This window comes from Gracilinanus agilis, chromosome X (assembly GCF_016433145.1).
Source record: "Gracilinanus agilis isolate LMUSP501 chromosome X, AgileGrace, whole genome shotgun sequence".
NCBI lineage: Eukaryota > Metazoa > Chordata > Mammalia > Didelphimorphia > Didelphidae > Gracilinanus > Gracilinanus agilis.
The window spans coordinates 1,694,246-1,712,219 of NC_058136.1; the positions used below are offsets into that span (position 1 = coordinate 1,694,246).

Genomic DNA, 17,974 nt, shown 5'->3' on the forward strand with positions numbered 1-17,974 from the left:
ATATCATCTGTAAATCAAATTGAAAGCTCCTAGTGAACTTTAGGATAAAGCAATTGGTAATTCTTTGAAGTACGATTTCCATAGATAAAACTTTATCTGTTTCTGATGTTGAACTATTTGACAACTCCAAGGATTTTGGTGTAAAGAACTTTCTTTTCCCAATCTCCTGAGGAGTCAGTAGTAGAAATATCCCAGTTGTATCTCTTCAAAAGTTGAGTCCCACTGATGGCTGTGTGGAACTGTGCAAGTGGTCTTGGGAGTACTGTTATTTCTTGGGGCTCAGAGAAGGCGTGTAGGAGTGCCTTGAGCTGAGCTTTGTAGGAAACTAAGAATTTCAGGAGGAGTAGAAGAGAATATGCATTCTGTTATTCATATAGTTGTGTATCATTCTTTGTGACCCCATAGATCCTAGTACACCAGATCCTTCTATCCTCCATTATCTCCTGAAGTCTGTTCAAGCTTTGTTGCTTCCATGACACTTTCCCTCTCATCCTCTTCCATCCCCATCTCTTTTTGCCTTCAGTCTGTCCTAGCATCAGTATTTTCAAATTGAGTCCTGTCTTTTCATTATGTGGCCAAAGTATTTAAGCTTTAGTTTCAGTATATGTCTTTCCAGTGAATAAAGTTAATTTCTTTTTAAATGTTGCTGCCCAAGAGACTCTTCAAAAGTCTTCTCCAGCAGCACAGTTTGAAAGCATTGATTCTGTGGTCCACAGCTTTCCTCATAGCCCAACTCTCACAGTCCTACATTACTTATGGGAAAACCATGATGTTGAATAATATGTACCTTTGTGGGCGAGGTGATATCTTTACTTTTTAGTATGCTATCCAGATTTGCCATAGCTTTCCTTCTAAGGAGCATCTTAATTTCATGGCTTCAGTCACTGTTTTCAGTAATCTTTGAACCTAAGAATATAAAATCTGATACTACTTCTATTCTCTATTTGCCAGGAAGTGGTGGGACCAGTTAGTTTTTTTTTTTTTTTTTTTTAATGTTAAACTTCAAGCCAGCTTTTATATTCTCCTCTTTCATACTCATCAAGAAGATTCTTAATTCTTCACTTTCTACCTTCAGTGGTATCATTTCCTCTTGTGAAAGTGTTAATATTTCTTCTAGCAACCTTAATTATGTCTTTTGATTTGTCTAGCCTGGCATTTTGCATGATGTACTCTCCATACAAGTTAAATAAATAAGACAATATATAATCTTTTCATACTCTTTTCCCAGTTTTGAACCAATCATTTATTCCATGTTCAATTCTAACTGTTGCTTTTTTTAACCTGTATATAGGTTCCTCAGAAGATATCTCTTTGAGGACTTAGATCCAATTATTGTGATCTACATAGTCAGAGACTTTAATGTAGTCAATGAAGCAGAAAAAGATGTTTTCCTGGAACTTTTTTGCTTCTCTGTTATCCAGTGAATGTTGATAATTAGGTTTCTAATTTTGCTGTATTTCCAAAAACCATCCTGCTCTTCTGGCCACAGATTGCTGAAGCCTAGTTTGCAGAATCTTAAGCATAACCTTGCTGGCATGTGAAATGAGCACAGCTGTTTGGTCATTTGAACATTCTTTGGCATTGCCCTTCTTAAGGATTGGGACATAAGCTGGTTTTTTTCAATCCGATAATTTGGCATGTTGAGTGCAGTGCTTTAACAGCATCATCCTTTAGGATTTTAAATAGCTCAGCTGGAATTTTATCACCTCCACTAGCTATATTATATTGTAAGCCCAGCTTCCCAAGGCCCACTTGACTTTATTCTCCAGCATTTATGCTTCTAGATCAAAAACCATACTCTCATTGTTATTGGATCCTTCTTGTGTAGTTCTGTGTATTCTTGCTACCTCTTCTTAATCTATTTCTGTTTATTAGTTACTCTTTTTGCCTTTTATCATACCCATTTTTCATGAAACATTTCATTGATATCTTCAATTTATTTGAAGTCTTTCCTATTCTAGTTTTCTTCTATTTGCACTGCTCATTTAAGAAAACCTTATCTCTCCTTGCTTTTCTCTGGAATTGTGCATTCTGTTGGGTATCTCTTCCCTTTCCCCTTTCTCTTTCTCTTTTCTCCTCAGCTATTAGTAAAGCCTCATCTGATAGCCATTTTATTTTCTTGCTCTTTTTCTTTGGCATGTTTTTTGTTGCTGCTACCATATTATGTACCTCTGTCCAAAGTTTATTCACTCTACCAAATCTAATCCCTTAAATCTATTCATCACTTCCATTTCATATTCATAAAAGATGTTATTTAAACATGTAGTCTGACGGTTTTCTCTTCTTTCTTCAATTTAATTATGATTTTTGCAATAGCTCGTGATCTGAGCCATAGTCAAGTCCAGATCTTGTTTTAACTAACTATATAGCTTCTCCACTTTTGGCTGTAAAGTAGATATTCTAATTTTGATATTGACCATCTGGTGATGTATATTATGTATAGAGTCGTCTTTAAGATTGTTGAAAAAGGCTTGCTTTGCTGTGAACAGTAAGTTGTCTTGACAAACTTCTTTTAGTTTGGCCTACCTGATTTTGTTTTGTTGTTGTTTTTTCAGTTGTGTTCAACTCTTTCTGACTTCTTTTTGGGGTTTTCTTGGCAAAAATGCTGGAGCCATTTGTCATTTCTACTTCATTGCCTTCCTGATTCCAAGTCCAGTGCTTTATCTACTATGCCATCTCACTGCCCTTCTTCATTTTGTACTCCCAAGCATGCCTGCTATTTCTAGAAGATACGGATCTTCACAGAACTGAGCATCTTTGGCCTCTTGGGTTGTAGTGTTTGTGGCATAGACATATTCATTTTGATGTTGAATGGTCTGGATTAGAACACATATTGTCATTTTTTAAAAGATTTTTATTTTTTTCAGTTCCATGTAGAAATGCTTTTTGGCAATTGTTTTTTGACATTTTAAAATCTGGATTTATTCCCTCCCTCCCTTTCTCCCAAGCAGTGAATAGTCTGATAGTACTATTAATACTAATAGTATAATCATACTTTCATGCGATAAATATTTCTATATTAATGATGTCATGATAGGGGAGAGCTATCACACATACAGTAGACATTTTTTGAAGGAAATATGGTGGAAGATAGCATGCTTTGATCTGCACTCAGATTCTAACAATTCCTTTTTTGGCTGTGGATAGCATTTTCATCATGAGTCTTTGTGGTTGTCTTGAAGACTTGCTTTGCTGATAATGATTTTATCCTTCACAGTTGATCATCATATTACATTTCTGATATAATACATCGTTCTCCTGGTTCTGCTTATTTGACTTTGTATCAGCTCATATAAAGTTTCCTAGGTTTTTCTGAATTCATCTTGTTCATTGTTCTTTATGGTACAATAATATTCTATTACAACCATATACCAAAACGTGTTCATCCATTCCCCAAGTGATGGACAACCCCTCAAATTGCAATTGTTTGCCACTACAAAAAGAACTGCTAAAAATATTTTGGCATAGAACACCACAAAAATTAAAGGATCCATTGCTAGTCAAATGGTGAGTCAGCCCTAATTCAGAGAAAAGGGATTAGGGTGGCATATCTGCAGCTAATATTCCTTTTCTGTGGCCCAGCTGCTTCTTTTTTTACTGGTGTTATTTGTAGTTGTTCTTACTATTCCCCCATAGAATGTTGGACAGCTTCTGAGCTGAGAAGACTCATCTTCTGTCTCATATCTTTTTATCATTTTAATACTGTCCATAAGGTGTTTTTTTTTTAAACCCATAACTTCTGTGTATTGACTCCTAGGTGGAAGAGTGGTAAGGGTGGGCAATGGGGGGGTCAAGTGACTTACCCAGGGTAAGTGTCTGAGGTCGGATTTTAACCTAGGACCTCCCGTCTCTAGGCCTGACTCTCAATCCACTGAGCTACCCAGCTGCCCCCCATAAGGTTTTCTTAAGGCAAAGATACTGGAATGTTTTATTATTTTCTTCTCCAGTGGATATTATTTTGTCAGAACTCTCCACTATGACCTGTCCATCTTGAGTTACCTTACATGATATAGCTCATAATTTCATTCAGCTATACAAACTGATATGTCATGACAAGGCAATGATCTAGGAGGGCTGTATGCATTCTAGGCATATATGAAGATATATTAGTGTGGTTTGTGAGAAAGAATGTTAATAAATTTTGAAAAATAGTTATTAAAATAGTTAATTTAGAATTGCCACATTAAAACATTTATTTTAAACTTATTTTTACATATCATTTTTTTAAACCCTTACCTTCCATTTTAGAATCAATACTGCATGTTAGTTCCAAGGCAGAAGAGTGGTAAGTGCTGGGCAATGAGGGTTAAGTGACAACCCAGGGTCACACAGCTGGGAAGTGTTCAAGGTCAGATTTGAACCTAGGACCTGCTGTCTGACACTTAATCCACCTTGCAGCCCCCTATATATCTTTTTTTTTTCCCCTATTCATTTTTTTATTTTTAGAAAGTTTTTTCATGGTTACACGATTTATGTTCTTTCTCTACTCCTTCCCCAAACCACCACCACCCCAACCGACATGCATTTCCACTGGGTTTTACATGTGTCATTGATCAAGACCTGTTTCCATATTATTGCCTACATATCTTTTTATTCAAGTAATGTTTTGTTTTTATCATCTCAACCTGCCATTTTCTTTCTGTGGTATATATGAACAATATGATATTAGGTTGGGCCCAGGAAGAATATGATTATAGGCTTGCACTTAGGTGTTATATTTGGATCAATATAGTATTATTTCTTTTAGTTTAATTTCAACTAATCATGCAACTTTTTTCATTATATGTGTGATTGCTATTCTTTAGTCAACAAGAATGAATGGTGGTGAAGACTCAAATTCATACTTAATTCTTCTCCAATCTTCCCCCACCATGTTAGATTGAAGTAATTAGGAGAAAAAATTTTGAGTAGATAATTCCCAATCTTGACATGATTTTCCATGTTGTTTATTTTATTTTACATACATTTTAAAATTCAGTACTTATTTTAAGATGCAAAACAGTTCAGAATTAGAAATGCCACTTACATGTTATAAGAAATTTGTGAGGTGCTAGTATATCACATGCCATGCCCCATCAAATGAGTAGGTAGATTGATAAATTTAAGAACTTTTGTTAGGCCTCTTTATTTTCAATTACTTTGCCATCTGAATATATACAATACTTACCAGAAGATGTCACTCTGAAGGCTTTCATAGAAAGCTTAATATATAGCCTGATTCTTAGATAATATGATGCAGAGCTAGCAGGGATCTTGGAGACAGTTGCGCCTAACTACCTTTTTCCATATAGAAGGGGAACCTGAATTCCAGGGAGAATAAACTACTAGTACATGTATAGAAACTGCCAACTATATTCATATGCAAGTAATGAAATAAAAATTTAAGAGCATAGAAATTTGTAAATGTAACCATGTAATTGTTTTGAAAGACTGCCTGTATTATTACTTGGATTGATCACTTCACAAGGGAGAGTAATGTTGACTGAATAATACAATAGAGTTGGACTCACTGCTAATTAAAGTGATCGTAGTGATTTCTGTACATTACTGTTATCCTGGAAGGTGGTTTACACTACTTTGCTACAAGGTCATTTTCTGTTCAACGGTTTTATCAGTGATTTTGTTAGATGCATAGTGGTTTTATTTATATGACCTATCACAAGATGTCAAAAGGAATAGTTAATACATTAAATGAGAGAATCAGAATCTAGATCAAAAGGATTAAAAATGTGACTTATTGAATAAGATTAAATTTAACGGGAATAAAATAAGGTACACATTATTTTTGAAATGACATTATCAGTTATAATAGAGGAAATGTTAAGAAAGCACTTGATATAAAAAAACCTTAGTGGTCTTGGTAGGCTGCGGTACAGTAGGAACCAATTGTTTAATGTAGCTGCTCTCTTCCCCTCCCCCAGTCCCTCATCATGTTACCTAGACTGTATTAATAGGAGTATAATAGAAAAAATTGTAGTAGTTCTACTGTTGTGGTCAGACCACATGTGGAATATTCATTACTGACAGATTTTTTTTTTTATGGGGTTATTGACAAGCTAAACAGTGATTAGAGAAGGTATCCCACATATTATTGAGAGAATTCTAATGAGGAAGGGTTGAAAGAACTAACCTTGAAAGTTAGCCTTGAAAATAGAAGGTGAGGAATCATGGTAGTTATCTTCAGATATTTGACAGGTTTTCACATGGAAGAGGACTTAGACTGTTTGATCTCAGAGGACAGAACTGGGACCAGTGAATTGGTGAAAGTTTAAATGCAAGCAGTTTTAGTTAAGCACAAAGAGAAATTTTCTAACTTTTATACCTGACTGAAAATGGAATGAGCTTCCAGTACCCATTATTGAATGTGTACAAATAAAAACAGTGGTAATGAAGGAAGGAGGGAGGAGGACACACGACTTTCAGTGTCATTCAATATCATTCCTCAAACTATACCACAAAGCAGTAAGCATTGAAATGATTTGGTACTTACTGGTTTAAAAAGAGAGATTGAACAAATGGTACAGATGAAACAGATTAGATGCACAAGATAGAGAAGCAAACAGACACAGTACCATAGTGTTTGATAAACCCAAAGACCTCTGTTACTCACTATTTGACAAAAACTGCTGGGGGGGCAGCTGGGTAGCTCAGTGGAGTGAGAGTCAGGCCTAGAGACAGCAGGTCCTAGGTTCAAACCCGACCTCAGCCACTTCCCAGCTGTGTGACCCTGGGCAAGTCACTTGACCCCCATTGCCCACCCTTACCAATCTTCTATCTATGAGACAATACACCGAAGTACAAGGGTAAAAAAAAAAAACTGCTGGGAAAACATCAGTCTGGAAGAAATTTTTTGTGTAGTATTAATCTGCATTTTTTTTCAATGCTAAATAGGAAACTGAATTTTTACTAACTGAAGAAAAATAGTAAAATTGAAAATCACATTCCTTGTCAACTTCTGTTCTTTGGGGAAGAGTATTAGTTATTAAAAGTTGAAGAAAGGAAAATGTAAAGGATACATCTATTGAGCAATAAACTATTGAGTTGTTTTTGTTTTTTTAAGGAAAAGGATAGAAGATAACTCCACTATGTACTGTGAAAGTACCATAAAATGTCAGTCAAAACTTTATTGAATCTCTTCCTTCCTTCCTTCCTTCCTTCCTTCCTTCCTTCCTTCCTTCCTTCCTTCCTTCCTTCCTTCCTTCCTTTCTTTTTCCTCTCTCCNCCTTCCTTCCTTCCTTCCTTCCTTTCTTTTTCCTCTCCTTCCCTTCCCTTCCCTTCCCTTCCCTTCCCTTTCCTTCCCTTCCCTTCCCTTCCCTCCCAACCCTCCCCCCTCCCACCCCTCTTTACTTCCAGTTCACTTACCATCTAATGTAAGCTCTCCAATATTGATTCTAGTGGGTAGATAAATAAAATAAAAACATAGATTAACAACATAGTTTCAGATTAAATATTTGACATTTAAACAGCAATTTTGAACTGGAGGAATAAGGAAAGGTCTCTTGAAGGAGGTATTATCTGAGCTGAACCCTAAAAGGAAGCTGGAGATTTTAAGAGATAAAGGGAAAGAGCGAGAGCATTCCAGGTATCGGTCTGTACAAAGCCATGGAAGCAGAAAATAGAATTTTATATGTGGGAGGCATCGCCAGTTTCTCTGGATTGTAGAGTGTGTAGAAGTAATGTGAAATTAGACTGGAGTCAGATTGTAAAGGACTTTAAATGCCAAACAGAAGAGTTTCAATTTTATTCTAAAGTCAGTGGGAGCCACTGAACCTTCTTGAGTTATTAGGTTGACCGTGGTCAGATCTATGTTTTAAGAATTTCATTTTGAAGTATTTGGAGCAGCTCTTTTTATGGTAGCAAAGAATCGGAAATTGAAGGATTGTCCATCAGTTGGGGAATGGCTGAACAAGTTGTGACTTATGATAGTGATGGAATACTATTGTGCTATAGGAAATGACCAGCAGGATGATTTCAGAAAAATCTGGAAAGACTTATGTGAACTGATGCAAAGTCAAGTGAGCAGAACCAAAAGAACGTTATATATAATAGGAATATTTCTTGATAAACAACTGTGAAAGTTCTAGTTAATTTTCAGAGACTCAGAGACAGTTAATCCCAGAGACTCATGATGAGAAATGCTATCTGCCCTCTGAAAAAGAACCAATGGAGTCTGGACGCAGACTGAAATGCAGTATATTTCATTTGAGATCTCTTTCACAAAATGACTAATAGAAAAATGATTTCCTAATTATTATACCTGTAAAATCTATATCAAATTGCTTACTCTCTTAGGGAGGGGGAAGGAATGGAGGGAAAGAAGGAAGGTCAGAAGAAGAGATTTTGGAACTTAAAACTTAATGAATGTTTAAAAACTATTTTTACATGTAATAAAAGAAAAATAAGATTATTTTTAAAAATTCAGTTTGGCAGCCATGTGGAAGATTGATTAGAGAGTAGAAAAACAGGATTCATAGATTCCAATTTGGAGTTAATTCAGTATCTCAGATGAGAAATAATAGGGGCATTGATCAATATGTGTGTCACATGAATAGAGGGAAGGGGATAGATGAGAGAGATATTCATTCCAAGTGCTGAAAAATACTTACCAACTGATGGGGAAGGTAAGAATTGAGAATCTGATCTTAGTTTGTGAGTTGGGCAGGATTGACAGAAATAGGAGAGATTAGGGTTGGGAGGAAAGCTAATATTCTGTTTTATAAATGTTGAGTTTGAGATGTCTGCGAGACATTCAGGTAGAGCTACCGAACATGCATCGGGTTTAGAGCTCATAAGAGAGATGAAGACTAAATTTGGGAGTCATTTGCAGAGGTGATGATCAAATTTTTGGGAGCTGATGAGCTATCAGTGTAAATAAACAATATTCCCAAGACTAATCCAATGCTGCCTTAGGTTCAAATTGTTACTTGGTAGAGGCTTTCACTGGAGAGTGAAAGGGATAGGGTAGGGATAGGATATGCCTGCTTTTTAAGAGATCCTTTACTAGCCTAGACTGGCTACATCATTGTAGCTCCATTGGAATCTATATCACCTCCTAGGGCCTAATAAAATCTATGAACAAAGTTTCTGGGAGATGATATAGATTACTTACTCTTTTCCTCTTCTCACCACTCTCCAACTAAAAGGGTTTTGATGTATAGGTTTATTTTATTATTATTATTAATTATATTAATAGTATTTTATTTTAGTAAGTTAAAAATATTTTGAACTGGATGCTATCTAGTCTACTAGGCACTACTTGATGGCACACCAAGAAGAGACCTGAAGATCGTTATGGGAGACTTGAATGCAAAGGTAGGAGAAGACAACACAGGAAAGGAATTCATCATGGGAAGGCATGGAGTAGGCACCTGTAATGAAAATGGAGAGCTCTTTACAGATTTCTGCGCCTTCAACGATCTTGTTATTGGGGGTACTATATTCCCACACAAGAAAATTCATAAGTCAACCTGGACTTCGCCTGATGGAAGGACGGAAAATCAGATAGATCACATCACAGTTTCCCACAAGTGGAGAAGAAACCTTTTAGATGTTAGAGCAAGACGTGGTGCAGATGTGGCCTCGGACCACCAACTCCTGGTGGCAACTTTTAGAACCAAGTTGAAATCATTCAACGACCTTTCAGGCAGATTACACCATAAGTTCAACGTGCAAGATCTAAAGACCAGAGAGGAAAAAGAAGCATTCAATTGCGAAATCAAGAACAGGTTCGCGGCCTTGACAGGACTCATGGAAGAGACAGTTGAAAACCACTGGACCAAACTCCAGAAGACCTGGAAGACCACCTGTGCAGAAGTCCTGAGAAAGAGAGAGAGAAAGCGCAAGGAATGGTTAACACAAGAGACATGGGCCAAGATACAACAGAGAAGAGATTTGAAACAGAAGATCAGCCAGTGCCAAGATCAACAGGAGAAAGAAGAACTTCGAACACAGTACTGGGAAATTAACCATCAAGTCAGGAAGAGCACAAGATATGACAAGAGATGGTTCATTCACGATATGACCGAAGAAGCAGAAACAGCAGCTGGGCAGGGGAACATGAAGAAGCTATACGAAATAACAAGAACTCTATTGGGAAAGAATTACAACCCTGGCAAGCCAGTGAAGGACAAGACTGGCAAGACAATAACAAGCGATGCAGGGCAGAGAGCCCGATGGGCAGAGCATTTCGAAGAAATCCTGAACCGACCGCCTCCACCAACTGTTCCGGACATACACCAGCCACCGAACTGCTTCAAGTGAACACGGGCCCACCTGCCAAAGTTGAGATCATCAAAGCCATCAAGACCATGAAAAATGGTAAGGTTGCAGGTCCAGATGGCATCCCCCCCCAAGGCACTCAAGGCAGACCCAGAAATGTCAGCGGAGATGCTACAACCCCTCCTGCAGAAGATCTGGGAACAGGAACAAGTCCCGACAGACTGGAAACTAGGCTACCTGGTGAAGCTACCCAAGAAAGGTGACCTATCCCAATGCAGCAACTGGCGAGGAATCATGCTTCTATCCGCTCCCAGCAAAATCCTGACCAGAGTAATCTTAGAAAGACTGAAGGAGGCCTTGGACAAGAAGCTGAGAATAGAACAAGCAGGGTTTCGTCAGCACAGATCGTGCACCGACCATATCGTCACCCTAAGAATCATCGTCGAACAGTCCATCGAGTGGCAGTCCCCCCTCTACATGACTTTCGTGGATTTCGAGAAGGCATTTGACAGTGTGGACAGGAACATCATCTGGAGATTGATTCAGCATTACGGGATTCCCCCGAAGCTCATCAACATCATCCAGCGGTTATACGAAGACTTTACCTGCCAGGTCATCCATAATGGGAAACTGACGGCTCCCTTCACAGTGAAGACCGGAGTGAAGCAAGGCTGCATGCTTTCACCCCTTATCTTCTTGATGGTCATAGATTGGACCATGAGAAGAATTACCAAGGACAACAATATGGGCATTCAATGGACTCATACCAAACAGCTTGAGGACCTTGACTTCGCGGATGACATCTGTCTCCTTTCTCACAAGCAGCAGGATGCGCAAGCCAAACTTGCACGACTCTCGACTCTCTGAAGAAGCGGAGAAGACAGGTCTGAAGATCAACAAGAAGAAGACCGAGGTGATCACAGTCAACAGCAGACAGGACCTGCCAATCCAACTACAGGGAGAAAACATCAAGGTGACCACTTCACCTATTTGGGTAGCATAGTCAGTAAGGACAGCGGGGCAGATGAGGACATCAGAAACCGAATCAACAAAGCCAGACAGGCATTTAACACTTTGCGGTCTGTCTGGATCTCCAAAGCACTGTTCCGCGTCACTAAGCTCCGAATCTTCAATACCAATGTAAAGGCCGTCCTCCTATATGGATCAGAAAGCTGGAGAGTGACGAGCGCTAACACCAATAAACTCCAGGTCTTTGTTAATAGATGTCTACGCTACATCTTGAACATCAGATGGCCTGAAAAGATCTCCAATGCTAGTCTCTGGGAAAGAACAATCCAGTATCCCATTAGTCAGGACATAAAGAAACGTAAGTGGAGATGGATAGGACATACGCTACGAAAACCAGAAGACAACGTAGCCAGACAAGCATTGTGCTGGAACCCTTCAGGGAGGAGGAAAGTCAGAAGACCAAAACAGACCTGGCGAAGATCTGCCGAAAATGAAACAAAAACAGTCAGAATGACATGGACCCAGCTGGGGGAAGTTGCCCAGAACAGAGTCTGCTGGCGTGAGATGGTTGTGGCCCTATGCTCCTAAGGAGTCAACAGGAATAATAATAAAATCTAGTCTAAACCTGAGGCAGCTGAATAGATTAGTGGGCCTAAAGTCAGGAAGATCTGAGTTCAAATCTAGCCTCAGACACTTGCTAGCTCAGAGTCACAACTCTGGGCAAGTCACTTTAATTTCCTCATCTTTAAAATGAGCTGGAGAAGGAAACCATAAACTATTCCAGTGTCTCTCAAGAAAACCCGAATGGGATCACAAAGAGTAGGACACAATCAAAAACAACAGCACGTCCAAACTTCTTTATTCTATAGATAAGGAAACTGAGATCCAGAGAATTTAAAAAAAAAAAAAAAACCTTACTGTTCTTTCTTAGAATCAATGTGTATTGGTTCCAGGGCAAAAGAGCAGTAAGAGCTGGCCAATGGAGATTGTGATCTTGCTCAGCTAGGAAATGTCTGAAGTCATATTTGAACCTAAAGACTCCCATCTTTAGGCCTGGCTCTCAATCCATTAAACTAACTAACTTCCACTCCCCTCACCCCCACTTCCTTCACCCAGAGAGTTTTAGATAATCTAGATCTATTCTAGTGTATATTCCCAGGTACTTTAAAGAGACAGAGACCTTAGGGCCAATACTGTCCCAAATTGTTAAGTGTAGAAGTATCAACTTTCAGAATCCAGTGAGCCAAATATTCTGACTATTCTTGGGTTGGTTAGATTTATAGTTGGTCATAAACAAAACTGTCCATCAAAAATTTTGGCATATACACTTTGTACCAAGTTAAATATAGACTGGTAAGGGAAGAGTGTGGCATAGGAGCCTCAGTTTTATTTGACAGTAGAATGATGAGCTTTCCAAAAATGCATGAAAGAACTATACTTTTTATAGAAATGAACTATTAACAGTATTCCCACTGGTGGGGGACTTTTTTTGAGGGGTTGGGAGGATTTTTTAATTCTTTTTTCATACAGTGAACAAAATGCTCATTCTTTTTGTTATGCATTAGATTTGGTTTGTATTAGGGAAATGAGACTAGGGTTAATTCAATGAATTTAATTCAAATGAAATTAATACTTCCCTCTAAATGGAAGTTATTTAGTATACATCTGTTGCACATTGCAATGATTGCAACTCCCCAAAGAACTATCTTAAAAGACCTTACACTTGAGCCAGATCCTCTGTTGGTGACAAATATTGTAATGCCATCTGAACTTTATTCCTTTCTACATATTAGACATCTATTTCTAGCCAGTTCTGATGTTTGCTTTTCCTAGCAAAGACCTCAGTATCTTTCATACTGCCTTTTAATCTTTTATAACTAAGGGAGTTGAAGGTGATAATGGGGCAGTTCAAGTAACCTTCAAACATTTGATCTCTTTGATACTTTTCTCTCTGGCTCTTAACCAGTTCCTAGCATGGAGTCTTTTTCTTTTGTCTGTTTAAAAGGCCTTTATCCATTTGATCTTGGTTAACTAGAGGTTTTTCCCTTAATATTTTTTAATATTATTGACTTTAGAACTAGTAATAATTATTAGGTATACCATTCATTGTTGCTAAGTTGTTTCAGACAACTTTTCCAACTCATAATAAAGGGTGTTTTTTTTTGTTTTTTTTTTTTTTTGTTTTTTTTTGTTTTTTTTTTTTTGTTTTTTGCCTTCGCAAAGATCTTGGAGTGGTTTGCCATTTTCTTCTCCAGCTCATTTTATAGATAAGGAAACTAAAGCAAACAGGATTAAGTGACTTGCCCAGGGTCACACAACTAATATTAGTCTGAGACTAGATTTGAACTCCAGTTTTCCTGACTCTGCCTGGCAGGCATTCTATCCATTGTACCACTTTGCTCCCCAGGCATACTCTGTAGGATATTCTCTGACTTTTGAGAAAAGGATACAAATCTTCCAATTTCCTTACTTTGTAACTTTTCTAATACTTTATTCCTTCTTAACCCATACCCAATGCACATTAATTACACCCATGCTAAATGCTTAGGATACAATGAAAGACAGGAACACGGTTCCTGCCCTCAAGAAGCTCAAAATCTAATTGGGCAGAGACAACATACAGAAAATTATACATACAAAATAATATGCTGTGAATGACAGGTAATCTCAGAGGGAGCATTGTAGCACAAACCCAAATGTGGTTCCCTGAACAATTTGTGGTAAAAGCATTTGGAAGTATACTCCTCTAGTGTTCTGGACCTATGCTTACTGGCCTTCTTTGTTCTAAAATCAAATTTTTGTGTAATTATTGTTTGCCATGTAGTTCCAGATAGAGAAGAGCAGTGAGTGTGGTATTAGGCAGTCAGTCAGCCCAATAAAACTGACTGTAGCTGAATCCTACCTAATCTCCAAGTAAGGATGGAAGGAAATACTAGGAGGGAACCTCCCTAAACTCTAATTAAGAATTAAGCAGAGATATATAGGTGTTAGTTTTCCTTCCTTAGCAGTCTCTTACAATTTAACATTTTATTAAATTAAACACAGCTGTAGTGGAAGAATGCAAGTGCAAAATGGGTTGTTCAGTCCTTTTAGTCATGTTCAACTCTTCTGTAACACCATATGGGGTTACAGAAATACTGGAGTGGTTTGCCATTTCCTTCTCCAGGTCATTTTCCAGATGAGGAACTGAGGAAAACAGGGTTAAGTTGCTTGCCCATGGTCACATAGCTAGTAAGTGTTGAGTCTAGATTTGAACTTAAATCTTCTTGACACCAGGCCCAACACTCTGTCCACTGTGCCACTGACCTGCCAGCAAAATGGGCTAAATGTGACTAAACAAAATGAAAAAAGGACAAAATTTTTATCGAACTGCAAGCAAAAAAACTCAGTGAGTCAAGAATATGATGTTGCCAAAAAAACAAAACAAAACAAAAAAACCTCAGCTCACGCTGTGTTGAGAGAAGTTAGATGTCCAGACTATTTGAAATATTAGTGGATGTGTATTCTTTTTTTTTTTTTTTAAACCCTTATCTTCTGTCTTAGAATCAATAGTACGTATTGGTTCTAAGGCAGAAGAGCTTGCAATGGGGGTTAAGTGACTTGCCCAGGGTCACACACAGCTAAGAAGTGTCTGAGGCAGATTTGAACCTAGGACCTCCCATCTCTAGGCCTGGCTCTCAACCCACTGAGCCACCCAGTTGCCCCTAGTTGATGTGTATTCTGCCCCTGCTAGATCACATCTAGATTATTATATTCAATTTGGAGGTCCACATTTTAAAAGGGGTGTTAATAATGGCGAAAGGCTCTAAATTATTCACCAAGTTGAAGAAATAAATGACTTGAGAGTGACATCACCATTGTCTTCTGGGGTTTTTAAGAATTCTCATGGGAAGGAAGGTTTAGGTTAGACTGATTTGGCTCCAGCAGGCAAAGTAAAAGCAGTGTGTGAAGTTGCAGAGGCAGGTTTTGATTACATCAAGCCCAGCAAAAAGCATTTATTAATAATCTATTATGTGTCCTGTCATTTGGGCATTTATAATATAGTGGCTCTTGCCTCCAAGGAGCATATCTTGTGGGAAAAAAAAGTGTATAGTTTGTTGATGAGGAAGTAGTTTTAAGTAGAATATCAGCTTTTGATGTTGATGGTGAGGTAGCCCCCTTCTTGAGTGGATGTCCAAGGAAGGAGTTTTCCTTCATTGCTGACTTACAAGGCCAATATTATGTTAAAATACTTGGACTGTGTGTGAGTTATGAGTATTTTGGTTTTAGCATGTAGTTTTCAAATATGCCTGCAAGAGGTATTAGTACAATAATAAGGTTAAAGTAAAGGACTGAGGCTACCTAGCCAGTGATGATATATGGTTGTTCCACAGGCTGCCCTCCAATTCGTGTGTGTGTGTGTGTGTGTGTGTGTGTTGATTTTTTTTTTTTTTTTATTGAGACCGCTAGGTGGTCTGGTAAATAGAGAATTGGGCCCAAAGGCAGAAGACCTTAGTTCAAATCCAGCCTCAAACACTTATTAGCTAAGTGACCCTGGACAAGTCATTTAACCTGTCTTACTCAGTTTCCTCAAATGAGCAGTGGGAATTATAATAATGCCTACATCACATGATTGTTTTGAGGAATAACTGAGATAATATCTGTAGATAATTTAAATGCACAGTACCTGGTACATAGTAGGTACTTAATAAATGCTTATCCATTTTACACACACACATAAGTAGATAGAAAATAAATAAAAGGTAATTTGGAGAGAGGCAAAAAGAGATTGGAAAGACTTACATTCCAGCTTAGCTTTGGAGGAGGCTCAGAATTTTAAGGGGCAGAAGTAAGGAGGGAAAACATTTATTTATCTATTCATCTATTTATTTGTTTGTTTTTTTATTTTGAATATTTCCCCATAGTTACATATTTCATGTTCTTTCCCCCTCCCCCAAGCCCCACTAACCCCTCTTAGCTGACATGCAATTCCACTGGGTTTTACATGTATCATTGATCAAAACCTAATTCCATATTATTGATAGTTGGACTAGAGTTATCGTTTAGTGTCCTCATCACCAATAATATCTCCATCAGCCCATGTGTTCAAGCAGTTGTTTTTCTTCTGTATTTCTCCTCCCACAGTTCTTCCTCTGAATGTGGCTAGTTTTCTTTCTCATAAATCCCTCAGCCTTGCTCTGGATCCTTGCATTGCTGCTAGTAGAGAAGTCCGATATGTTCTATTGTACCACAGTGTATCAGTCTCAGTGTATGATGTTCTGGTTCTGCTCCTTTCACTCTGCATCAATTCCTGGAGGTCATTCCAGTTCACATGGAATTCCTCCAGTTCTTTATTCCTTTGAGCACAATAGTATTCCATCACCATCAGATACCACAATTTGTTCAGCCATTCAGGAGAGAAAACATTTAATAAATAGCTCTCTTAGAGTGGATTGAGTTTCCTTTAGGTGTTATGGAGTTCTCCCTCACTGGAGGTCTTCAATGGAATGCTGGATAATAAGTTGGGGCTTATAGAGATTACTTTATGGAATAGAAAGTTTCAAAACTAGAGTCTGTGAACTTATTTTTTAGGCTATTTATAAAAATATGGTAGCTAGATTTCATTATAACTTAAAAAAATAATTTTGAGTGTTTTCTTTTGGCCATTTAAAAACATTCTGAGAAAGTATCTATGGAACTCCTGCATCTGATTCTGTGATCCCAGAGGGCAGTGGTAAGGTATATCATGATAGGTGTGAGCAGGCTGTATCATATGCAATAAGTAAACCAGGAACTTTGAAGAACAAGAGTAAAAGATGTTACGGAAATGTATGATTGGAAAAATTTAGACTGGTTACATGGCAAGAGATTGAGAGAACTGGTAGATATCTAAATGTTCTATTAATACCCTACTGATTTCAAAAGAAATAAAAAAAGGCACCCCAAATTTGGGCAGACTTCCTGGGGTGAACCTACAGGAAGATATGGATGGCTCTATTGATTTTGGAGCAGGGATTATGGCATGAATCCTTTTCCAGTCTGATGAATCTTTCATATCTTACCTCAAAATGTTTTTAAGTGAATAAAATAAAATATATAGGATTACAAGGGAAACCATTTATACTGAAATTTAGTTAACACATTTTTTTTTTCACAAACTTTAGATTTTGCTCCCTGCTCTGGAGTGTAATACACATTATTCAGCCTGGTCTTTTTAAGTCTGGCTCCAGAATGACTCTTGACTGCTTTATTTTATGGTATTCCAGTTCATACACATTGCATTCTTGCAAAACTGGCCCATTAGCTCTTTAAATTCACCTATCTCTGTGCCAGCAATATTCTTCTTTCAGATTCCTTATCTTTCTTTCAGGCTAAACTCAAGCACCACCTTCTTTAAGAAGCTTTCCCTGGAAACTCCACCTCTTAATACCCTTCCCAATAAACTTGTATTTGTACATGCTCTTTTTAGTAGATTATAAAGTCTTTGTGGCATGGAACTGCTAATTTTTTGTCTTTGTGCAAATTGCACATAGTAGATTATTCTCCCCTCCTCCCCCAAAACCTTATCTTCTATCTTAGAATCAATACTGTGTACTTGTTCTAAGGCAGAAGAGTGGTAAGGGCTAGGCAGTGGGGGTTAAGTGTCACAGGATCACACAGCTAGGAAGTGTCTGAGGCCAGGTTTGAACCCAAGACCTCTCATCTCTGGGCCTGGCTCCAATCCACTGAGCCACCTAGCTGCCCTCTCTCATGGTAGATGCTTTTTTTTTTTTTTTTTTTTTAACCCTTAACTTCTGTGTATTGGCTC

The 17,974-nt window shown here is 37.9% G+C and overlaps 1 protein-coding gene across 1 annotated transcript in view; it reads right to left on the reverse strand.

Annotated features, from left to right (window-relative positions):
* LOC123253452 overlaps positions 1 to 17,974 on the reverse strand; it is a 126,259-nt gene that overhangs the window by 85,830 nt on the left and 22,455 nt on the right. The window contains exon 3 of the mRNA XM_044682645.1: positions 2,702 to 2,816. Coding sequence (XP_044538580.1) covers positions 2,702 to 2,816 — 115 coding nt within the window. The remainder of the gene's footprint in view (positions 1 to 2,701; positions 2,817 to 17,974) is intronic.